Source organism: Penicillium solitum (genome assembly GCF_028829755.1).
Source record: "Penicillium solitum strain IBT 25940 chromosome Unknown utg000005l_segment0_segment0, whole genome shotgun sequence".
NCBI classification, from domain to species: Eukaryota; Fungi; Ascomycota; class Eurotiomycetes; order Eurotiales; family Aspergillaceae; genus Penicillium; species Penicillium solitum.
Window position 1 is genome coordinate 341213 of NW_027072125.1, and position 23250 is coordinate 364462.

Genomic DNA, 23250 nt, shown 5'->3' on the forward strand with positions numbered 1-23250 from the left:
GCAGCTTGGAGAAATAGTTAGAAATTGGATTGATAATGCACATCGTATTCCATTGTAAATGTGAAGTTGTGGATAGTCCACTCGGGGCTGGACTTCGGGTTTTGTCAGCCAAGTCCTCCACCTGTGCAACTCCAATAACAACAATCCAAATGGTCATCGTATGATCTTACAACTCCTCAATCGACACACATCCAGGAGAAATGTCAGAACTCCGCCAGCGACCAACAGCCACGTCAAAGTCCAGCAATGGGCCGGACAAAGAACCAAATTCCAAACCGCACTCCGGCAACGATGAAACCGATCAAGACCGCGATATAAGCGTGCTGGACATAATCCGCGTGATTGTGACCCTACTGATTGCCTGCGGTGGTCTCTCCTATTACATGACTTCCTCCGAGTCTGTACTGTTTGGTTACAGACCATGGTATACACGGTGGCCGGTGGTGAAGCAGTGGGTGGTATGCAACTCCCAGTCCTCGAGTTTACAAAAAAGGAAAAATAAAAGTCACGTCACAATTCAAGCTAACACATATATTTCAAAAAATAAAGCAAGGCCCTGTTACCCTGACACCAAGCCAACTATCCCTCTACAACGGCACAGACACCAATCTCCCCCTCTACGTCGCCGTGAACGGGACCGTCTTCGACGTCTCAGCAAACCGCATGATCTACGGACCGGGCGGGAGTTACAACTTCTTTGCAGGACGGGACGCAACGCGCGCTTTTGTCACAGGATGCTTTAAGGAGGATCTTACGAACGACATGCGCGGTGTCGAGATTATGTTCCTTCCCGTTGAGGATATCGAGGAAGCTGTGACGTCTGCGGAGAAGAAAATCCGTCGCGAGAAGGAGTTACGGGCTGCCAGAGCGCGGGTTGAAGCGACTGTGAAGAGATGGAGTGGATTCTTTGCGAACCACGTGAAGTATTTTGAGGCTGGAAGGGTTGTGGTTGAGGATGGAGGTGTTGAAGGAGAGCCGTGGCCGCTTTGTGAGAGTGCGCAGAAGCAGCGACCGAAGAGGAGTGCGATGGCGGAAAAGTCGTAGGACTACTTTTTGTGTTTTCTTTTTGTGCTGTGTTGGTGTGGATAGTGCAGCAGGTAGATGTCGATCAGAAGTCTACGGAAATATGACGCATGTCCTTTTCATGAAGTTTTGTAGATTTTTTGATTCAGTTCGCACTACCTGACGTAGGCCAAGAGTGCGAATGTTCCACACTCTTCAAGAGTCAGACGTTAATCCACTATGCATCATGCCCAGCCGGGCTTCCCATGGTAAATGATATCATTCGTAGCAAGGAAAAGAAAACCGCGAGAAAAGACGAGAGACGAGACGTTTACTCGGCGGTGACGGCACGGGCTAATGAGAAAGGTAATCAGTATTGCAAATTCGAGATGGAGGGGATTCTGAAGAGGAACGCACTGTAGATGCTCAGGCTGGAGTGACCGACGACCTTCTTGATCTGGCCGTTAGCCTCAAGATCGTTGAGAGCCTGGCGGGCAAGGCTGCCGTTGATCTTAAGACGATCGACAAGGGTGGCGACAGTGATCAGACGGTAGGACTGGACATCCTTCTGAAGCTTGTCGTTGGTGGCCTTGTCGAGAACGACGGCGTGCTGGGCCTTGTCCTTGACTGTAGGGCGAAAGACATGTTAGTAAAATGTTGCTTCTCGGTGTTTGATTTCGTATCCCCAGCTCGTCCAACGATTTCTTTCGTGTCTTGTGGGAACTCGGCGGAAATCGTCACGATCGCATGGTTGGTGGTGATTGCGTACCCTTGCCCTTGGACCACTTCTTCTTTTGCTTCTTGCCTCCGGTTGCTGCGGGCGCCTGTTCGTCACATTTCGATTAGTATTGGTGTCTTTCGGTTGTATATTGGGATGCTGGGGAACTCACCATTTTGTCGGATGAGGTGGATGTTCAAAGGAAGAGGGCGACGTCCAGAAGCCGCTCAAGTGCGAAAAGGCAGTGGGGCGTGACTGAGGTGAGCCCTAAGCCCTTGATCGGTTAGTCTGGATGTTGTTATTGGCTGACGTATTTGATTATATAATATCGCTGACATCATCCCGGATAAATTCTGCCTGAGGTGTCTCTTATATTTTACGACAAACCAATATATCATTTTTGAGATGCTACTGGAGAATAGAAGAGACGATCTGGGAAGAAAGGAAAGAACCCAATCTTTATTTTTCTATAGTTTTTAAGCAACTACCCCCACCTTTTCTCCAAAATCAATAATGATGCTTGACAACTTCAGTCTTTGAAGTCATTGTGCATCACCACTACATACATCGGACACCACCCAGGCACAACCTCGAAGCTAACTAGGAGAATAATGCATGAAAACCCGCCTTGAGAAGCTTTTCTTAATGCTCACATAGACCATTTCTGTCCAAAGCCCTGATAAATTCACAAATATTAACTTCATCTTCATCTTGTTCATCAATGTCTGCTTCGATACCACCATGTTCCGCTTCGTCCTCGGTCATGTTGGGCGAATTGTCTTGGCCTGTCGCATGCTTTTCTTTGGAAGAAGCACTATTTTCGCTGTCATTGTTGTGCTTTTTATCGTTGTTGGATGGGTTGAATGGCCAGCTGTGACCCTCGTTCTTCTCCACTCGCTTCATAACTTCGTTGAAGATTTTGTTGGCCGTGCCCATGCTAAACATCGACCCTTGCATTGCCATCATAAGATGAATGAAGAGAGGGGAATTGCGGGTCAATTTGGCGTTCTCGCTTTCTGGCCGCAGACTCGCGATACATTGCGCATAGACATTTCGATAGAACTCCAGCGTGTCCGGTGAGTCTTCCCAACACTGTTCCTTTCCATGTTCCATCTCTTCGGTCCAACCGTATATGCTCGGATCCCAGTCGCGCATCAGCCATAGTGGATACGCCTCATTCCCTATACTCGGTGGGTCGGCTTGTGTGTTGTGCCAGTTGAGGATTCCCCGCACAGAACCATCATCTGAGACAATGAAGTTGAAGATGTTGCAGTCTGGATGGGTCATAACGAATGACTTTCCAGCAATTGGCTCTGGGGTCCAGTCGGCAAACATCCGAAGAAGCTTCAACAACTCATTTTGAAGTATAAACTCATCTTTCCCCCACTGGTCCAGATGATAGCCGCCTTGAGGCCTGAGAATGGGTCTTCCTTTACTGGCACAACACCAATAAGGCGATCTTGGTCGTCAAATCTCAAGGGCTTGTGTTCGTTGAACCTGTACTTTGACAGTTGAAGATACGCAGCAGCAATGTCCTGCAGACAGCGTGTACGCCGCGCCTGTACAACTTCTTTTGGAGATTCCCGGTCATGCCATGCATCCATCAAAGGCCGACCGTCGATGAACTCCATGAGAATATAAGGAAGTTTGAGCTTGTTTTTGCATGTATTGTCGCACGAAAAGACCTCGGGGACTGGAATAGTTGTTTCAAGTCGCAACATGATCATTGTCAATGCTTCTAAGCGAAGGGCCTCGGCATCGTTTTTGTCGAATTAATCAGAGGTTCCGATAGCTGGGACTTTGAGCATCCATTGAACCCCATCAGCAAACTTTACATTATATAAAACGTCATCCGCATGGAGAGTGTGAGGCCCAACCTCAACGACAGGAATCTTCTTCCTATGACTTGGTTGAATCCTCGCGCGAATCGCGGCCACGTGTTTGCCGATATACTTCACCTTCACCCTTTCCAATACTGCCTCGTATTCTATGTAATCCAAATCATCATCAACATCATCATCATCATCCTCCTCCTCGTCAGAATCGTCATTTCCACGTCGTCGTTTCAGCCTGAATGATCCACGATTGAGGACGAGATTGAAGCGATTGCCTGAGCGATTCCCCGAACACATTCGGAAACAGACGAAAGATGCCCCATAGTCACCGTTGTTGGACGCTGCCAGGGGAAGTCCGTGTAGATGTGATTGGTATCTTCAAGAAATCAGACTGAAATTGGGAATTGGTAAGTTGTTATGAAGAGAGGGCTTTCCAAGTCGAAGTCAGGCATTATATGGGGGATTTTCTTTCCCTAAGTCTTCTTCCTTATCCATGCCACATGTCACTCACATAGAAGCAATGGCTTGCATGGTAAGGGGCTCGGTGAAAGAAACTGAGCGTTGTTGTATCTTCAATGAATGTGTTCCAGGAATAGATTGTGGATTACTCCGTGGACAATAAGAGTAGCAGTTGTCAAAGCCCGCCATTTATAAAGAGAGTCATTTTGATTAGCGAGGGCCTTTCTTTAACTTCGATTATTCTTCAATGATTCTTTGTACTCAAATCCCGGGCGGATATACACCCAAGGAGTGACTATATGTGTTAGAGTATGAGATATAAGACATGAAACCGGATTCTAAAATAAAACGGAAGCTAGGACCTTACCTGTACATTGTATGACTGGATTTCCTTTGAGGGTGATAATGATCCAAATGATTTAATGCCCCTAAAGCTAAGGTATCTATGCTAAAAATACTGGAACAATCGGTGTTTTGAATGACACCATACCTGCCTGCCATCTTTGACGCTGTTCCAGGCGAAGCCTCCCACTTCCCTTTCCCGTTTTGGTGCTAAGGCCTTGCTGCCTTTTGCCCACTGAGTAGATATGAACACGCCCCTGAGCGCTCTGATCCACTCCTGGGCAGGGTCACTGAGTATTACATAAGCGCTGATCTGCCCCCCAGCCGCTTATACGGCCTTCCAAGGTTGTTATATGTCTTTTGAGATGTCTTTTGAGCTACGTTTTAAATGCCTTTTAGGATATCTTTTACGCTGTCTTTTTAAATGCTTTTTAGATGTCTTTTTAGATATATAGGAGGGCGGTAAAAAAGGATATTCTATCTTTTCTACATGTAACCTTGGAACATACTTCCAAGGTTCCAAGGTTATTCGCCCGTACTCAGGGGCCGGATGTTGGCCCAAGCTTGCCAGGTCCGACCCCGGGGGCCTTGCCGGCCTGGCCCCGCTCTTGGCCGAAGCCGAGGCCGCCCAACGTACTCCGTACATATGTACATCCCGATGGATACTTGATGTTGTTCTCTTGATCTTGATTTTTATTGCTCTGAGAAAAAAAGTGCCCACATTACTCGCGGAATTCTTGCTCTTTTTCTCCTGTTGACGAAGCGCTTTTATCGCGCTGGACGTAGAACTTACGAAGCCGGTAAGGCGTAATATTGCACCAGATTCCTTCACATCGCGCAACCCAGCCTAGTATTCCCCGTAGCATAACTATGAACACCTCTCCCAGGATGTAAGTGCTGAAGTGTTTTTTTGCTAAGGCTTCAAGGGGATATATATAACTAAGTGGTTCTCCTGACTCTTGAGAGGTTAGAAATGGCAACCGAAGCTCGGTTTGCCGTTGTTAGCACCGGCGCTTTCGACTTTACGCCCGCCTTCGAGGACGCCGTTCTCGGCATCGTCCCTTCCGCACTCTTTCTGGTTGTGGCCCTACAGCGTCTCTTCTGGCTCGTGAGACAGCCTCACAAGGTCGCCAAAAGCCATCGACCAATAGTGAAAGTGGCACGTAATAACCCCCGTCCCCGAAACTATAGACTTTTTTCTGGGTCCATTGTGTCCGCAATAAAAAAGAGAACAAACAATTACTGACTGGTTTAGTAACTGCAGGGGTTGATCGGCGTCTACACAGCTTTACAACTTGGGGCCTTGGTGTATTGGGCTCTCAATGCAGAGAAGTGGCCTTTCTCTCCGTTGCGGACGTCAGCCGCCGTGCTTGCTTTCGTCGATGGATTTTTGCTCTTGTTCCTGTCCCACGCCGAGCATGCGCGCTCGGTGCGACCATCAACCATCATCAACGTTTATTTACTCTTTACTTTGCTCTTTGACTGTGTCGTAGCTAGAACTCTATGGCTTGCCGACCACGACTCTACTATCTCGCGCCTCTTCACCTCAACCGTTGCGATTAAACTCTTAGTCTTGAGCTCGGAGGCTTGGGAAAAGAGACCTATACTTCTGTCCCAATACCAGCATCTCTCCCCAGAAGCAACCAGTGGTATACTGGCCCGGAGTGTCTTCTGGTGGCTAAATTCATTGATGCGAACCGGGTTCGCTCGCTCCCTCACCAATCATGATCTGCTCCCCATTCATGACATTCTAGCGGCACGAACACTACTGCCAAAAGCTCGAACCTCATTTGGTTCATCAAACCAGTCCAACCGCCATGCCTTGGCTTTCTCCACGTTGTGGGCCACCAAGTATATCTTCCTGGCTGGCGTGGCACCCCGGCTTGCATTGGCAGCTTTCAAGTACACGCTTCCCTTTCTCATTACCAGGACGACGTCCTGGACGGCCGATTCGTCGCAGTCGGATGCAATTGGATGGGGACTGACGGGCGCATGGTTGCTGGTCTTCCTTGGGCAGGCAATTTCGAACGGCTTTTATTACCAGATGACATATCGATTTGTCACTTCAATTCGCGGCAGTCTCTGCAGTTTAATCTACACCAAGACGTTGGATCTCAGCAGTACAGCCCTCGACGAGTCCGTGGCGGTATCGCTCATGTCCACGGACACCGAAAGTATCTGTCAAAGCGCCGCAACCTTGCACGAACTTTGGGCCTCGCCAATCGAGTCTGCAGTCGCCATATTTCTCCTATACAGGCAGCTTGGCCTTTCCGCGCTGGCCCCGATTGTTGTAGCAATAATTGCCACTACTGGCATGTTGCATCTTGCCCGGTTCATTGGCTTGGCCAAGAAGAGATGGATGAGGGGCATCCAAACGCGGGTCGATGTAACGGCTTCCGTCCTCGCATCCATGAAGGTTAGGATCCAGCGGGAACGGCTGATAATACCTATTCTTGATGACGGACTACAACACTAATCGGTTCGCTGCAGGAAGTCAAAATGCTTGGCTTGTCAGATATTGTCGCGAATATGATCCAGAACCTCCGTGTATCAGAGCTGGACTTGTCCAAGCAGTATCGTAGACTGTTGGCTATACAGACCTTCATTGGTAAGTCCCTGAGTTATGGGCCCTTGCTGTGCCGCGTTTTTAACGTGTCGTCATGACGCTGCTGCTGACTACTTTGGCCGAGCAGCAATGAACACGGCGACCACCGCCCCTTTAGCGACCTTTGTAACCTTTGTGATTATTTCCAAGAGCACTGGCCAACCATTGAACACCGGCTCTGCTTATACCTCGCTCTCGCTGATATACCTCTTGTCGGACCCCATGGTTGTCATGTTTCGTACCATCCCATTCGTCAGTGCCGCCCTCGCGTGCTTTTCTCGGATTCAAAACTACTTGTTGTCAGAAAGCTGTACCGATTACAGACTGCCCTTGAGCAAGCGGGATAATCACCCAAGTCAAGACAACGAGAAGGGAGACACGCTTGTGGCGATATCAGGAGCCAGTTTTGGCTGGGTTCCCGGAAAGCCTGACATCCTCAACAAAATCACCGTCAACATCCGCAGGTCTTGCTTCACTTTCGTTGTCGGACCCGTGGGCTCGGGCAAGAGCACCCTCATGCGAGCCATTCTGGGAGAAGTGCCTCTCCGAGCGGGTTCCATCCATGCCGATCCCGGCAACATTGCGTTTGTTAGTCAAGAGCCCTGGATCCAGAACCTGACGATACGCCAGAATATTCTAGGCAGTGCCAGCTACGATGCGGAATGGTATAGCAAAGTTGTGCATGCGTGCGGGCTGGAGCATGATATCGGTGAGCTTGCCGATGGAGATGCGACAAAGGCGGGCAGTGCGGGTTTTTCGTTGAGCGGCGGTCAAAAGCAGCGGCTCGCTTTGGCCCGAGCCGTCTACTCCAGGGAAAAGACAGTATTGTTGGACGATGTCTTTGCAGGGCAGGATGCGGCGACCGAGGAGCACGTCTTCCAGAATCTGTTTGCCGAGACGGGTCTCTTCCGGCAGATGGGCATAACTGTGGTTTGTGTCACGAATGCCATCCATAGACTCGCCTACGCTGATCATGTGGTCGCTCTGGATGTGGGCGGCCATATCGTGCACCAAGGTTCATTTGCCCAACTTCAATACGATACAGATTATCTGCATGGGCTGGCAGTGGAGCAGAACGGTGCGATTGACGCGCGGGATGTAGCCAAAGCATCGGCGCAGCGTCACCACGAGACTGTTCCCAAGGGCCGATCCAAACAAGATACTGACCAGGACAGCGATGACTCTGAATCACCCGGAAAGGTCCTCGGCGAGTTTGCCACATATGGATATTACTTTGGCTCCGTCCCTGTATGGCACACCATACTGTTCGTTGCCCTCACCATTCTGTATTCGGGAGGTTTCCGGATGACGGCACTCGTACTCAGCTTCTGGACGGAAACTGCAGAAGAATCCGGCCAAGCGAACAATAACTACTACCTCGGGCTCTTTGGCACGCTCACTGGTTTCGCCGTCTTGGGCATCACAGGGGCTGCCTATTTTTTCCTGGTCGTGATGGTGGCTTTGAGCTCCGAGGTTCTCCACGCTAGGCTTCTAAATTCCGTCATGAATGCCCCTGTGGCCTTCTTCTCGCGCACCGACGTCGGAGTCACTACGAATCGCTTCAGCCAGGACATGTCGGTTGTCGACACCGAGCTGCCCTTCGCTCTCGTGGATTTCTGTGTCAACTTCGCCCTCATAATCATGTCGGTCATCCTGATGTGCGTCTTTTCTGGGTATTTTGCAGCCGCACTTGTGCCCTTCGTGGCCTTCTGTTGGTGTAAGTTTTGACAGCCCGCCCCAAGCCCACCTAATTTGAGACGAAAGAGATCATGGCACTGACACCTAAGCTAATATTATTATGGGCCAACAGTGCTGCAAAAGTTCTACGTGCGGACGTCTCGGCAGATCCGACTGTTTGATCTGGAAGCCAAATCTCCCCTCTTCACGCAGTTTCTCGACCTCATCCAGGGCCTGTCCACGGTGCGGGCGTTCGCGTGGGGGTCGCGCTTCATCGAGCAGTACCTAGATCTTCTCGACGCCTCGCAAAGACCGTTTTATCTACTCTTCTGCATCCAGCGCTGGCTGGGTCTCGTACTCGACCTGATGACCGCCGTCCTCGTGACCGTCATGATGGTCCTGGTCGTGGAGCTGCGCGCGCAGCTCTCACCGCAGTACGTGTCCCTGGCCTTCGTGCAGATCATGTCATTCGGCCAGTCTCTGGCCCACGTAATCCAGGACTGGACACAGCTTGAGACGTCGTTTGGCGCTGTCGCGCGCGTCAAGACGTTCTGCACCGACACTGAGTCGGAGAACCGACCCACAGAGACAGGTACCGTGCCTAACAACTGGCCGACGCACGGCCGCGTTACCATACAGGATCTGGTAGCCTCGTACGATGCGGGAGGCCGCGGCGAACCCGTCCTGCGTGGCGTGAGCCTCGACATCCCCGCCGGTGCCAAGGTCGGCATCTGTGGCCGCAGCGGGAGTGGTAAGAGCTCGCTCCTGGGCTGTATCCTACGCCTCCTCGAAGTGGGTCCCGGTTCGAGTATCAAGATCGACGGTGTCGACATCACAACGCTGCCACGGCGGACAGTGCGCGCTGCAGTCGCCGTTGTGCCACAGCACCCTTTCTTCCTAAAGCATACAAGCCTCCGCGACAACCTTGTCGCCCTTTACCGAAAACAGGACGGACAGGAGCACGAAGAGCAGCAGCAGCAGCAGCAGCAAACCAACGACGACAAGATCGTACAATTCCTACGCCGGCTCAAGATAGACGATATCGTAGATCGTCTGGGGGGCCTAGACAGCCTACTGGATGCCGACCGGCTCTCACAGGGCCAGCGGCAGCTCTTGTGCATTGCCCGGGCCATGCTGGCGGACAAGCGGATCATCCTAATCGACGAGGCGAGCAGCAACGTCGACGAGCGGTCCGAAAAGTTCATCAGGGACGTCATGCGCGAGCAATTTGCCAGCTGCACCGTCATTGCCGTTGTGCACCGTCTTGGTGCTGTCGTTGACTTTGATCGTGTTGCTGTCATGGGCGGTGGTAGACTCTTAGAATGGGATAATCCTCGCGCTCTTCTGAAGCGAGATAGCGAGTTTAAGAGGCTTTGGGATCTTGGGGCGAGTTAGAGGGGATGTTACATCTATAGGCTTTGTGCCTCTGGCCTTGTTTAAGCTTAAGGCTAAGATCCCTGCAAAAACTACCGGCCTCGCGCCAGGTGTATATAGGGACCTAGGTTTATGACCGGGTATATACCTATTGCAAGTACATATGTATTTCCACACTGAGCACCTCCAGTCAATAGCATCATCGTAGTTCGTCTGCACCGGGTAGATGCTGAAAGCCCGCGCGAATAAGCACTTGAAAAAATTAACTGGGACCTATGGGAAGCATAAGATACATATGGTTGAAAAAGAAGTCAATGTGACAGAGCAGCATTTCTGGATGAATTAAACTGGAATGTGAGGAAACTGGGCCAAACGATATTCTAATAAAGGTGCTTTCCATGCCGTCAATCGTTCATCATCAAATATAGCAAAACCCCAGCTCCATAAAGCTTCATCTCCACCTTCCAAATCAATCGCATCTTCAAACGTTTGTTCTGGTGTATGAGGTAGCAAGTGCATCCTTCTCCACCCAAGATTAGGTTTTTCGAAAGATGGCAATGTTGACCAGAGCTGCTCATAATTATGAACAGCATGCCGGTCTGCGGGATAAAGAAAAGGAAGCTTGTCCTCCTCCCACAGCCAGGAGGGAGGGAATGTGCTCAGAACATCGTCCTCCGCATTAAGTTTCACCATATCGCGCCGAATCAATGGTGTCCCATGAAGAAGGCGATAAACAAACTCTGGTCCCATTGAAGCAAGTGACTTGGACCGACCCGGAAGATTTTGAAGACTTTGAAGACTCTCCATAGCACCCGAAGGAGGCCTTACATCCTCAGGGAGCGAGTCGAAAAATTGGTATATCGAATTATCTTTCCTCATATGTTTCTCCATAAGGTCATGTAGGCCGGCCGTGACTTCCTTGTAAATAGGGTCGAACATCGTCGTGAAGTATGCCCACACACAGGCCATTTCGTGATATTCCCACGGGGGTATCGTCCCAAAGAACACCCGCCACGCCTCTTCACTGGCGGGTTTAGAGGAGTCGATTTCTTTCTTGGTATTCCAATCGTTGCGGAACCAGGCCCCTCCCTTATGGCATTCAGGTTGCCCAAAAATATTGGCGTAAATTTGCAGTCGACACAAAGCTCTGAGCAACCGGTGCTTTTCAGTGCGAGACAACTTAATAGGGAGAACTGAGGTTTCCCATTGAATTTCCCATGGAATGTTCGCCTCTTCCAGCCACGGAGGTAGCCGTATATTCTTCGCGTAAGGTCGCGGTAAGTTTTTCGCATAATCTTCCAGAAAGAAATCGAACACCTTATTAAGATAGAATAGATGTAGAATCTCTTCCACGCTACCAGGCTCATCTATCCGGTTCGATGAAGTCATGCCAAGCTTACTGATCTCCTCTTTGCGACGCCAGATATCTAACAACGCAATTGCTTCGCGCTTTTGACCAGCGAAAAGGAGACCACGAGACCGTGTAGCAGCTACCGCATCTCCTAGAAGCATCCCCCATTGATCTTTGACAATGTGATATAGAGCTTCCTGTCGCACTGCAAGGTAGGCTTGGTGAAATATGGGCGACGAAAGCACGATGGACTTGAGAGAAGTTAGATCGGGTATCTCAAGTAAGATGAGAATGAGCAGCTCTGTTGGGAGTCCTTCTAATGTCGGTTTCGCCTTAAAAGAACATTAGCATAATATTTCTTCAAAATTGGAGCTTGCAACTTACCATGTTTATTAGCATATGATAAATGTCCGATGTTATGAAGAAGGAAAACAGCGCGACTGCATAACCTGATATCTACATGGAGTTGGCGGGGTCTTACGTAAGGCTGTTCCCCGCGGCTTACCCTGGAGGTTGGAAAGCGGCTTCACAATGTATTTTTAGCCAACCGCTGAACTAAGTAAGCCGCGCGACTAAAAATCAAATGTGTTTCATCCAATCATTTAATGATATATAGTGGAAGTTCGCTCTGAGCCAATCAGTCTAATTCTGGCGCCATGCATTGGTTGAAGCCGCTAGGTATGCAAGTGTTGCCGCCAGCCATGAATATCAATTGTGCTTTTGATTCGTTTATGTGCGGACCTATCTATTTACAGCGCTCATTTCTAATGAAAGGGGGCTGTCTCCGAACTACCCTTGGCGCCTATTTTATGATTGCTTCTGAGTATCACCCCTATCCTATTGCATATGCCCATCACTTTGGACAGCTAACGCAAGAGCGAAACAACAACAACCTTGCAAGTCTCCGAAAATGCCACAATTACTACTATCACTTGCCCTAAACATCCGCGCGTAAATGATGATGTGAAACGTTCCATGTTTTGACCTATTTCAAGTTGACTGGACTCCTAGGAAGGAGCATGACTTGGGGGTCTGTCGAATCCCTATATAACCCTATATCATGACCCAGAAGAAATATATTATCCTTATACTATTCAAGACTGTTGATGTGCTACACAAATATTTGTTCCAATCCTTCTCTGCAATTATGGGCCTTTTCAGTGGAAAGTCCCGTTCGAAAGCCCAAAGGCAGCTCTCCGAGCCTCCATACGAAACCCCAGAATACGGCCAACAGCCAGTGATGCGCAAAACTGCTCAGCCTGAACAGAGCAAGTACGGTCCACACTTTCAGAAGGGACCACTGCAAGAGCAGATATATGAGCGAAGGGCAGATGGCGAAAAAATTCCCCCAGGCCACCCAGATCTCCGTGACCGTGCCCATTCGTTCCACCAACCCAGAGAGCATCACGAATATTCCGACCCCTTTAAAAAGATACCCAAACAATGGTCAAGGCAGATGAAAGCCGAGCGGGACCATTATCATGCCCTTTGTGACCGCAAGGAGGAGGACCAAGCCATTCGTCTCGCAGATAAACTGCCAGTTGGCCGCAAAGCGAAGCCTCATCCAAACGATAGTACAGTGATCAAAGCTGGAATCTCTGCTAATGAAGCTTGGGCGGCTCATTGCAATAGGTAATATTTCTATTGACATGAACAACAAAAAATGCTGGTTGAAAGCTAATTACATCTATAGGGGCGCTCAAGCTCGTGGTGGCTTTGCTCAAAAGTATCCTCAATCATATGAGAATCTAGATGCTATTGCAACCCACGAAAAAGAGGTTGCCAAGAGCAGAGCGAGAGCAGAAGGGTATCGAGACAAGTCAAACTTCCTGGCTGAGAAGCACACCCGTTGGGCCGCCCAAATGGAGAAAGCCCAAAAACGTTCGCAATAGATATAGTACGGACCTTAAACTCCTGATGTTAGAGGTGAGCAACGGGACTCAGCCGGCAGAAGTGGATCTGAATAGGGAATGGCAAGGAACCGAGCTAGCGTTGATCATCGGCGTGCAAGGGGGCTCAAGGGTTGTCAATCACAATGTTGTCTCTTTTTTTATTGCTTGTCGTTTTCCGTTTTTGTTTTGTTTTGTTTTGTTTTGTGTTTGTGGTTCTGCTTTCGTCAATTCGTTGTTCGATTTGTTCTGTTTTTAAGCTTGTGATTTCTTACCTTTTTTTTCGGTTATACTTCTCTAGGTTTTTGTATTTAACTACCGAAATCTTTTGTTTACTCTTGAAGATACTATGTAGCATAAGAGAGATTGGATGTACCGTTCAAAAATAGAAAAATCTCACCCCAAACCGTGCTGAGGCTTGTTAACAATTTCTCGAGTCGTATGCAGAGCCGTAATCTTTTGGTTTCTTCTTTGCTCGCTGTCCTATGCCATGGATCCCTGAGATATCGCCTTTTATCTGCCACATCAAAATTTTATGGTGCTCAACGCCAATGCCCTAGTGTGCACTAAATCTAGAAAGATTTAATATACACTTCTATTGGCTAGGTTGAATAAATCGTTGATGAATTCACGGGGGCTTGGATTGAACTTGTAAAAGCCCGAATGGAAGAATCCAACCCATCTCGGGAAAGTGAATACAAGGTAGAGGACTTTGGGAGTAGCAAGCCACGACTTAAGTACATGTCAACATATTCACGGCTAGCTCATAAGCCTTTTCCTTTGCTTCCCATTCAAACGTTCCTTTCTTAGCCATCTTATCCCAAGCATGATTGCACCTTTCCATCCTCTCAGAAACAACAATACGGCCAGAGTTTCCCCGTAGCCGAGTCGCCAAACCTTCCCCTTCTAACGCTAGACTGTCATAGCCAGCCGTCACGATCAAAACCCGGCGCGGGAAACGGTCTACTTCTGCGTAGCCAGGCGAGATACGGGGGTCTTTAGGATCATACCCGGGTAGTATATAGCACCTAGCAAAAAGCCGTAGCATAAATGCCGGAATCGGTTGACCGTTTGGATTAGGTGCAGCCACAACATCGGGATCAACGAACGCTTTGACTGCCGGATAGAAGGCTAAGACAGAAGAGAAAGTTTCCGGGGGAAAGATACGGGAGGAGGAAACAGCCAATGCAAGAGTTGCACCTGCACTAAAGCCGGATATGGCAACTTTCGAGATATCGAAAGTTTTCGGTTGCCCTAAAACCCATTTGATGGCGTCTTCGGTATCGTTTAATGCTGCTGGAAAGGGATGCTCGGGGGAAAGACGATACTGCACGTCGAGGACGGTGTAACTTGTCTGTTGACTCATTTGACGGCAGAATTTATCGTCGCTGCCGTGGGCAGGGATCACGAATCCACTTCCATGGAAGTTGAGAAGAACGGGAGAGGGCGTTTTCAGTGTCTCGGTAGCCGGGGGTCGATAGATGTGAACCTTGATAGAACTTCCATGTTCTCTAGATTGAATAAAGATTATCTCGTCTGGATGAGAAGTAATGCGTCCCTGGAGCCTCGCCCATGCTCTTAGGAGAAAAGCGGCAATTCGGAGAGTAATTGATGACAAGAGGGACATGATAGACGAGATGAGAATGAAGAATGAAGTAAATAATCGAACAATTCCAAATTCAAGAAGGCCCATTTATAAATTTTAGGGTATTCTGATCCGAGCATGAGTACCTCCCTACATACGGAGTACTACATATGTCGGTATCTATGTAGGTATTTTCGTATTTTCAACCTTGAAAAGAACCCTCTACCTAGATAGGTAATTACATCTGAAAACGGCGTATGTGTAACGTTCGTAATAAATACTTTATTCGGTTTAGCCTAGTGGGTCCGATGATCGGACCGGCCAAGCCGGATCGGAAGAAATGGTTCCCGAACATTGAACTTTGTCTGAGACCTGAACACACAGTACACCACTCACAAAGATTCACAATGGGGCCCCGAAAAATAGGTGCAAAGTCGCATCATGGATGTTCACAATGCAAACGAAGAAGTGTCAAGGTAGGGCTATCATTGCTATATGGACTACACTCGGCCTGTCTCCAAACTAAAATGTGAACAGTGCGACGAATTACGTCCTGTATGCACCAATTGTATTTCTCGCGCTACCGATTGTCAATATGCCACATCGGGTTCTTTCACATGGAAGTATCCATCCGGAGTATCTGCATCTTCTAGCTTCCCAAGGATCACCTGCCAGTCACCCAACTTTGCCGAAGGAGATGTACACCGCATGAGCCGAATTGGATCTCCACAAAAGAGCCTCCAAGTGACCGTGATCGGTCAATGCGATGACCAGCAGTCACTTTTGCTATCGCACTGGCGTGCCTCAACTTATCAAGCAATTGCCACACACAGCAGTGTGGAATGGATATGGCAACATCTAGTTCCAGAAGAGTCCTTATCTCACCCATATCTTCTCAATGGTGTGCTTGCACTCTCAGCAATCCACCTGGTGACCAAAACGGAAGATGAGCCTCGTCGTACAGCTCTGATAAAAGCAGCAGAACGGTATCAAGGTCGAGCAATTAGCATGCTAGCATATGTAATTGGCAACCTGAACCCTTCAAACTGCAATGCGACATTCTGTCTGTCAAGTATTCTAGTAATATGTGCATGGGGGTTTCCGTTGATTGCTCATCTTACACAGGACCAATCCTTGGATGAGATATATCAGATATTTCTCCTGGTCCGTAAGATGGTGCATCTGACGGGAATAATTACGCCGTGGATCCAAAACGGCACACTCGCCCCGTTAATCAGTGTGCCAAGTTTCAATCCAACGCTGTCAAATCACTCCCGAGAAGTGATTACCTCTCTCTCTATATTGAATCTAGAAATGCGGCATCTACAAGGAGATGTGGAGACACAGTTGTTCCAATATACGATCGACGGATTGGAGACCCTATTTCGGACAATAGATGGGGGAGGAGAAGTGTTGATAGCAGGGTCATTGTGGATTTCTTATGCTCCACCTCGATTCTTTGAGCTTGTTAGGGAGCCGAGGCCGTTTGCTCTGGTGATCTTGGCCCATTACTGCGCTATTTTCCATCGTATCCCAGAGCAATGGTGGATTTCTCCATGGAATCATAGAGTACAAGCAGCGATATATAACAACTTGGAAGAGAAGTGGAGGGGCTTCATAAAATTTCCCGCCGGGCTCATATTTTGAAGTAGAATACATGAAAGATGGAAAATGAGATTAGATTGGCGACAAGGTAAACCTGCTTTCGGAGTGTTTTCATGTATCTCGGAGCTGACCTTCATAATAAGAACATTGGCGATAGGGCTATCAGCAGTCGAGTCACTAGGGCCAATCACATATAGTTTGTGCGAAATGGGACCTTATAACCATTATCAGTTAAATCAGCCGGAGAAGCAAATATACTAGCGTTGAGGATAAGGATATCGAGACGCTGGCAAGTCACTTCGCAAGGAGGCTTGCTCTGAGTCTAATAGCATTTCTTAGTTGGCCCTACAATTATTCAAGATGTGGAAGATAACCCTAAGCCAGTGAACAACAAGACTGAAGTTCATCCGGTCGAAGCAAGTCCAAGTGATTTCGATGCTGAGCAGATAGCTGAGAAGCTGGCAGAACTTTCAGCGTAAATTGGCATTTGGCTCTTAGAATGGTATATGATATCAGATATAGAGTATATATATTACATATTGACTGGATGACCGCTTTATACGTCTCACTTTGTAGAAGGCTGCACCTCGCAAAGATATCAACCAGGGATTTATATTTGAGGTGGCTTTCAAAAGTACGGTCATCTCCGTGATAAGTAATATTAAATATTAAGTCCAAGTAGGATACCTATGTAGCATATATACTATGTTTAGAGGAGCCATGAGAGCCTGAGGCTCTCAGGCAGATATTCCTTTGCTCCTTCCTCTTCTTCCTCTTCCCCTTTCTCTCTCTCTCATCAACCAAATCTCTCTAGAGAGGTGGTCTCTTCCCAACCACGCGAACCCATTTACCATCACTTCGTCTATACCAATCGCGGTCACTCGTCAATTATGTTCCGTTTCCCAGTCCCCGATGTGACGTTCAATAAAACACGCGCCATCCAGCTGGGTCTACAAATAACCGCGACGAGAGATCGGAACAACTAGGATGAGGTCCACACGGGTGCTATACCCCCCGGTTGTCGACAACGGGGCAAAAACGTAAAAACCCAATCGTTTTGCCTTCCAACTTTACTTCTACTGCTGCTCCTCTGTCCTCACCCTCTGGTCATAGCTCCACCTCAAGCTCAGGACCTACATCACATCGACGCTATCACGACTTCCCGATCCCCGTGGAACCCATGTACCTCTTCCACTCACCTCGAGGGAAACCCAAAACAGAGGGTTCATAAATTTGGGAAGCTCATTGAAAAGCTACCTGCAAAATTTCAAGTCAAAATCACAGACGCCTATGAAACAAATGCATCCACGAGTGGTTCCCCACATCCTGTGAGCCTTGAGTCCTTTACACCCCAAGTCCTTTGGCGCCATGGAGCTTTCAATCGGCAAAACCCCTTTCCGGAACGCAGAGGCCTACTCCAAGTGATGGTTGGCCAAGCCCTGAGTGATTTTGGAGAGTTCGGGATTTCACCTTGGGTTTATTCAGTTCGAATGACCGAAGAGCCGAGACCTACTCTTATTCCAGTTTGTGCCGAATTCAGAGTCTCAGATTTGGAAGATCATGAAAATTGTGGTTTATTGGAATGTGGTGGTAACAATCCTCTAACCACACACACATTTTAACCTTCCTCTCTCCGACCACCCTCCCCACGCAGCACTCTGGGTTTAATGAAACGAGTATGCCTCTCAGGATGCCAATCAAAGACGAGCAAATCGTCAACAATGCTTTGTTGCACCTTCCATAAGCTTGAAGATGAACGTACCGGATTTATGTTGGGCCCCCAATGCCAAAACAAAAAACTGGATAGTGGTGCAAGGGAGAAAAGCGATGCCCGCAGTGGCAAATCCGGTCCTGTTAGGAAGTGAGTATATTTAGGCTCGTGAGGGGCGTGGTGAGGCTGTTACTTACTCTGGCGGTTGAAGGATGATGTGGACCGCGCGGCGAAGCTGTCGCTTTCTAAAGGAACCGATTAGTTAAACACCTGGCAATAACCTGAAGTTGTGCCCGCACTCCGTTGGCGGAGAGTGGATTTGCTAGGCAGTTGTTTGATCTATTCTCGTAGCGGCATCGACAAAGGTTAGTTAACCGAGTCGATTATTACGACGAATCGATGATTTCTTGGGAAAGACAAATCAACATTCTTTTGCTATGCTGCAGACATTTATAGCGGAATGAGGAAGAGTATTCTGAACCATCAAAACCAGCCAATTGAACTATGAAAAGGGCAATCCCTTCAATTGTAAACTAACTAAGTATACACCTATCTCCGTAACACCCCTATCCTATTTAAAGCAAACATACCCTTACCCATCAATTTGAAGCTTCGACTTGTCACCCACTAACTCCAATAGCTTCCTAGTAGGACAACTCTCTAACCGATTCGAGCGATCATTCAACAACCCCAGAATTGTGCTCTTATAGTTCTTCCACAACTCTTCCCACACGAATTTCGGATTAAGAGTCTTGACGAAGACGCGCATCGCAGTAACAGGAACACCAAGCATACAGCAGACAATCTCGGCCGAAAGGTCCTTCTGCATCGTAGTGATAAAATTAGACTGCATAGACGATTTAAATGGTGCGAATTCATCTCCTGGTCTGGTTTCAATTACCGCAGTTGTCTCTGTTGCTAATTCCTCGCCTAGGCCGAGGGCAGGGGTGAATTCTGGCTTGTCTCCTGTCAGGATTTCGTGAACGAAAACTTCATCCAAAGGCTCGATGTTATTGCCGAATTCGCCTTTCTTCCCAACTTGCCAAGGAAGGCGCTGTTTCTCTGCGTCGCCAAGGGCTTTGTTGATCAGTTCGAGATTCTTGGTCTTCGTAGCTTCGTCAATATCGTCCCCGAAGTCTGCATCTAGAAGATCCTTGTACACCTGCATGTTTTGGACCTTCAAGGCATCAACGCTGACGTGCCAGAGAGAAGCAGTCTCGGCATGTTTGTCCATAATTGCTTGGCAGGAGTGCTTCATCTTGGCCCATTCTTTGTTCTTACACGCTTCAGACACTTCGATCTTGAGGGAGCCAAAGGCTGCTGAGCGCGAGGTGTAGGTACTGGCAGCAATGAGGTCATCGTGGGCACGTCGTTCGCCTCCCTTTGAGAGATGTTCAAGATAGTGGATCATCTGGGTATAGCCCGAACTCTGCCGTTTTAACTGTCGTGGAAGCTGCTCTAGCAGACGAGTTGCGATAGTCGCAATGCCAGACCCCTCAACTGTAAGCATTCGCATAAAGACAGTAATGATGGTGCGAGAATGGTGAAGCTGGATGTTTCGAAGCTTGGAAAATCTGATCATCTCATCTGTCCGGCTCGCTCTTGCCGACTCCACCTTTTCGTTCTTGGTCACCATGCGGACGATGGCCTTGTCAAGGAGCTTTTCCAGATTTTTGTTGAACTGCTCCAGAGGCCATCCAGTGTAAGGATACAAGGCGACGACAGTTTCGTACCAAATCCACTCAACATCCGTTTTGGGAACGTCGTATTGAGGGTTCAGACCGAACAACTGCCAGACCATGCTATGAGGACGTACTCCCGCACCTGCTATTGTCAACAGATTGCCAAAGAGCCCTCGCATTAATCTCGTGACAGTATCCCCGGCTTGCTGTGTCACAACCGGGGCAGTTGTCCTCATCGCCGCAAGCTTCGACATAGCCGCCATCAACAAAGCGCCCATGAGACGGGTAGTTTCTGCGCTATTAGGTCCAATGTGATGTTCTCTGGCCGACACTGCTTGACTAAGAGTGGACCTCATAATGATTCTTAGCGCGGCAATGTGAGGTTCATTGCATTTCTCCATCCATCTAACGCTGTAGGGACTTTGGAGGTTAACGAATTCGTCCCAACAGACCCAAGCTAACATTGATCCGGTTCCCGATTCCTGGCTTAGGTATGGTAGCCCCAGGATTGGGTGGGAAGGACCGTCCTGACTTTGGAGTGGGCCGTTGTGCGTGGATTGTGACTGCTCGATGATAATTCCGGCGTCGAATCCCTCGAGATGTAGAACTCTTGGGTCAAGGTCGCAGCATGGACTATAAAAGAGATATATTAGCAATATGCGATGTAGAGTTGTTTCGATAATAAAAAATATTCGAATTGGTGGGTAACATACCTGGCATCGATAGTGGTGCTTTTTAGATTGCTCAAGAGCTGGGAATAGGACGATGTGTCAATGTTCAATAGCATGACTCCCATATCCCCCGCATATGTCTCAAGGTATCCTGCCAGAGTATCGAAATTCATTAACTTAACAGCGTCGACATTTGCCTGAATTTGAGTTTGGCGAACAAGTCTCTTCATATCGTGTGTCTTCTTTGAAGTCGTCTGAGAAGACATTATGTTTGACAAGCTCGAAATGAGAGGCTCAAGTGCAATCTGTAGCTCCCTTGTGAGTTTTCTTAATGTTCCAAGCATAGAGTTCTTCTTCTTAGCGGACTCTGGATCTGTGACTCTGTACTCCTGGGTTAGGTAGTTGGTGTAGGTCTTTCTCAGTGTAGCTGTAGCGTTGCTGATCTTTGATGAGAGTGCAAATACCAAGCTTTTGGAGAGCTCTCGTAGGTCCTTCTCATTCAAAAGCATTTGGAGTTGGGGAACTGCTGACTGTATGTCCTCTTCCAGCTCTTTGAGTTGGTCGACCGAAAGTTCTTCGAACATGTTCTGAAGATGTCGAGGCTGGACCAACTGACCTGAAGTGGGCAGGATGATCGGACTGGCATCCGCAAGCGTAATAATGCGCTCAATTCTGGGGTCGAGCATCGATGCCATGCCGGCAGACTCGAGTACAGATGTCACATCGGTGCCGAATTCGATTGTGGACGTGTTGAGGTGTGCCCGATTAGCAATACCTCGATAGAAATAATATCTGTCGGAAATCTGAATTAGAACTAAGGATTGTGGCCCAGCGAGTGCTGTCACCGCGTTGATATTTGCTGAGTCCAACAGCGACATGATGTCGTCGGTATTCTTGGGCTTGGTTTGCGAACTAAGCTGCACGATGAAGAGTGCATTGATTCTGTAGATAGTTGCGAGATTGCGGGCGTTATCTGTCATTCGATCGTCGACAACTACCACGACATTCTTGAGCTGCTTGTAATAGTTCCGCATCGCAATTTCGTCGAAAAAGGGAACGTTTGAAGGGACTGTTCCAGTTGCCAATAGAAATGGGCCTTGAAGCTGGGAACCAAAGATGCATGGCAAAACAACGGCAGATGGCTCAGTCTTCTCGGGAAACTGTTCGTCTGGTAGGTCGAATTCAATACCAGTCCCGAAACGTATGATTTGGGCCGTTTCTAAATCAAGGAAAGAAGGGAGCGTGGCCAAATCGGTGGCAAACACGGCATTTTCTTTGGTGAGCTTGCGCATGCTGTCCAAACTCGAGGTAGCTTTCTCTTCAGTTTCATCGCCTCTTGAGGCTGCATCTGTATACGTATTAGCTTCTATGGACCCATTCGGTTGATACTGACGAGACCCACTTTGTATAACAGTTGGATAAGTAGCGGAGACGTTGAAACTGGCGCGATCGATCGCTTCCTGGAAGGAATCGCTTTCCAATCTTTTACCGTAGCAGCTTTTCTTTATGTCTGTCGTTGCTGTTGGCAAAACCGAACAGATCAGGGAGTCCGAATCACGTTTGATTACCAGTGGGCAACATATAGTTGCGTCTCCAATTGTTGCTGCATCTAAGGGCACCGGGACGATGTAAAGGACCTGCCAATAACGATTAGCCTAACGCCAAAAGAAAAATTGATTTGGAAACATACCTTATCCATATGATCGGCAACGAGCAACGCAGGGTGGGTTCCTAGGAATTTTGTTATGGGGGTCAACTCGTAGCCAGATATGAACACGCAGAGTTCTTCCTCTGTGGGAGTCTCCTTTTTGATCTTGAGATACTGTGCGAGATCCCGTCCGTTGGTAATATCGCCGCTATGCGTAATTCCTGGAAAGGTAATTTTTGCATCCCAGCAACATGCGTTGTATGATGCATCCGCGACGCAGAAATCATAGTAAGTTGGCGTTCTTTCAGAAACGGCCAGGATCATAATTTCATCAGACACTATCGGGACCTTGAACGTTGAAGCTGGCACTTGCAGGATTTGGAAGTTTTCAAATATTCCTACATATGATTAACATTCACTCTTTGGCAAAGTGTAGCGGAAGACATACCTAGATAAGACGGGAAGGAAGCCATACGCCTCAGAAGAACCTCACCCATCTCACCTATGTCCACGGCATTGAAGAAAAAGTCATCTGGATAGGAGGAAATATCAATTTCATCAACGCCAGCCTCTGTCCGACAAAGAAGGAGGCGCTCAGGACTGAAAGGGTGTGCTGAGCCGACTGGAAGTTCACCTAGGATCTCTCGAATCCGAACCTTCGACGTTGCGAGCGGGTCGAAGAAGGTTTTCCTTACTCGCTCCATAGCTAATAAGACTTCCAGTCGCGAGTTGTGAGAGCGAATGTTTAGTAGCGAAATCAGGGCGAGGAGAAGGAAGAGGAACTGTGTCTTTATATGTGACAAACGGGGCCTAAGCTCAGCTAGCGGGGTGATCAACGGGTTACCTTACCAAATATATAAACCATTCAAGGAATATATATACGTAGGTCCGTTTGCCTTCCTAAATCCCATGAGTCACCTAAGTAGTCGTAAAATACAGCAAGCTTCGAAACCATTAGTAAAAGGTGAGTCACCAATAACTCTACTGAATTGGCGGAGTATGAGGCTCAAAATAAAGTGGAGTTGGACCGTGCGCTAGGTCGAATACGGACCCCGACCAAAAAGCCTTCTCTGGCGTCTGAGGTCCTTTTCGGAAT

The 23250-nt window shown here is 48.3% G+C and overlaps 10 protein-coding genes across 10 annotated transcripts; 4 read left to right on the forward strand and 6 right to left on the reverse strand.

The window, feature by feature from the left end:
* Positions 1-140: 140 nt before the first annotated feature.
* Positions 141-1070, forward strand: N7455_007724 (putative heme/steroid binding domain protein). Its single transcript, XM_040958456.2, has 2 exons — positions 141-458; positions 550-1070. Exons 1-2 carry the CDS (start codon positions 201-203, stop codon positions 1042-1044), a joined length of 753 nt encoding a protein of 250 aa, XP_040811032.2. The 5' UTR covers positions 141-200; the 3' UTR covers positions 1045-1070.
* A 263-nt stretch (positions 1071-1333) lies between these two features.
* Positions 1334-1895, reverse strand: N7455_007725 (40S ribosomal protein eS25; the record flags this gene model as incomplete). The annotated part of the gene is made up of 4 exons (XM_065605714.1): positions 1334-1356; positions 1420-1629; positions 1772-1826; positions 1893-1895. 4 exons carry the CDS (start codon positions 1893-1895, stop codon positions 1334-1336), a joined length of 291 nt encoding a protein of 96 aa, XP_065460663.1.
* Positions 1896-2362: 467 nt separating this feature from the next.
* On the reverse strand, positions 2363-3447 carry N7455_007726 (uncharacterized protein; the record flags this gene model as incomplete). The annotated part of the gene is made up of 2 exons (XM_065605715.1): positions 2363-3106; positions 3157-3447. 2 exons carry the CDS (start codon positions 3445-3447, stop codon positions 2363-2365), a joined length of 1035 nt encoding a protein of 344 aa, XP_065460664.1.
* Positions 3448-3492: 45 nt separating this feature from the next.
* N7455_007727 (uncharacterized protein) lies at positions 3493-3852 on the reverse strand (the record flags this gene model as incomplete). Its single annotated transcript, XM_040958420.2, has 1 exon — positions 3493-3852. The coding sequence occupies one exon, from the start codon at positions 3850-3852 to the stop codon at positions 3493-3495; it is 360 nt and encodes a 119-aa protein (XP_040811035.2).
* Positions 3853-5329: 1477 nt separating this feature from the next.
* Positions 5330-10033, forward strand: N7455_007728 (uncharacterized protein; the record flags this gene model as incomplete). Its single annotated transcript, XM_065605716.1, has 5 exons — positions 5330-5566; positions 5621-6772; positions 6847-6964; positions 7050-8678; positions 8772-10033. 5 exons carry the CDS (start codon positions 5330-5332, stop codon positions 10031-10033), a joined length of 4398 nt encoding a protein of 1465 aa, XP_065460665.1.
* Positions 10034-10354: 321 nt separating this feature from the next.
* N7455_007729 (uncharacterized protein) lies at positions 10355-11762 on the reverse strand (the record flags this gene model as incomplete). Its single annotated transcript, XM_065605717.1, has 2 exons — positions 10355-11695; positions 11748-11762. The coding sequence occupies 2 exons, from the start codon at positions 11760-11762 to the stop codon at positions 10355-10357; spliced, it is 1356 nt and encodes a 451-aa protein (XP_065460666.1).
* Positions 11763-12510: 748 nt separating this feature from the next.
* N7455_007730 (uncharacterized protein) lies at positions 12511-13255 on the forward strand (the record flags this gene model as incomplete). The annotated part of the gene is made up of 2 exons (XM_040958439.2): positions 12511-12995; positions 13057-13255. The coding sequence occupies 2 exons, from the start codon at positions 12511-12513 to the stop codon at positions 13253-13255; spliced, it is 684 nt and encodes a 227-aa protein (XP_040811075.2).
* Positions 13256-13985: 730 nt separating this feature from the next.
* Positions 13986-14879, reverse strand: N7455_007731 (uncharacterized protein; the record flags this gene model as incomplete). Its single annotated transcript, XM_040958495.2, has 1 exon — positions 13986-14879. The coding sequence occupies one exon, from the start codon at positions 14877-14879 to the stop codon at positions 13986-13988; it is 894 nt and encodes a 297-aa protein (XP_040811094.2).
* Positions 14880-15244: 365 nt separating this feature from the next.
* Positions 15245-16484, forward strand: N7455_007732 (Zn(II)2Cys6 transcription factor domain-containing protein; the record flags this gene model as incomplete). The annotated part of the gene is made up of 2 exons (XM_065605718.1): positions 15245-15313; positions 15375-16484. The coding sequence occupies 2 exons, from the start codon at positions 15245-15247 to the stop codon at positions 16482-16484; spliced, it is 1179 nt and encodes a 392-aa protein (XP_065460667.1).
* A 2261-nt stretch (positions 16485-18745) lies between these two features.
* Positions 18746-22858, reverse strand: N7455_007733 (uncharacterized protein; the record flags this gene model as incomplete). The annotated part of the gene is made up of 5 exons (XM_040958496.2): positions 18746-20468; positions 20549-21854; positions 21909-22143; positions 22197-22552; positions 22603-22858. The coding sequence occupies 5 exons, from the start codon at positions 22856-22858 to the stop codon at positions 18746-18748; spliced, it is 3876 nt and encodes a 1291-aa protein (XP_040811007.2).
* Between the last annotated feature and the right edge of the window lie 392 nt (positions 22859-23250).

Coding starts and splice junctions, on each gene's coding strand:
- N7455_007724 (XM_040958456.2), top strand. CDS start 201: ATGTCAGAACTCCGCCAGCGACCAACAGCCACGTCAAAGTCCAGCAAT. Junction 459..549: donor CGGTGGTGAAGCAGTGGGTG/GTATGCAACTCC, acceptor CAAAAAATAAAG/CAAGGCCCTGTTACCCTGAC.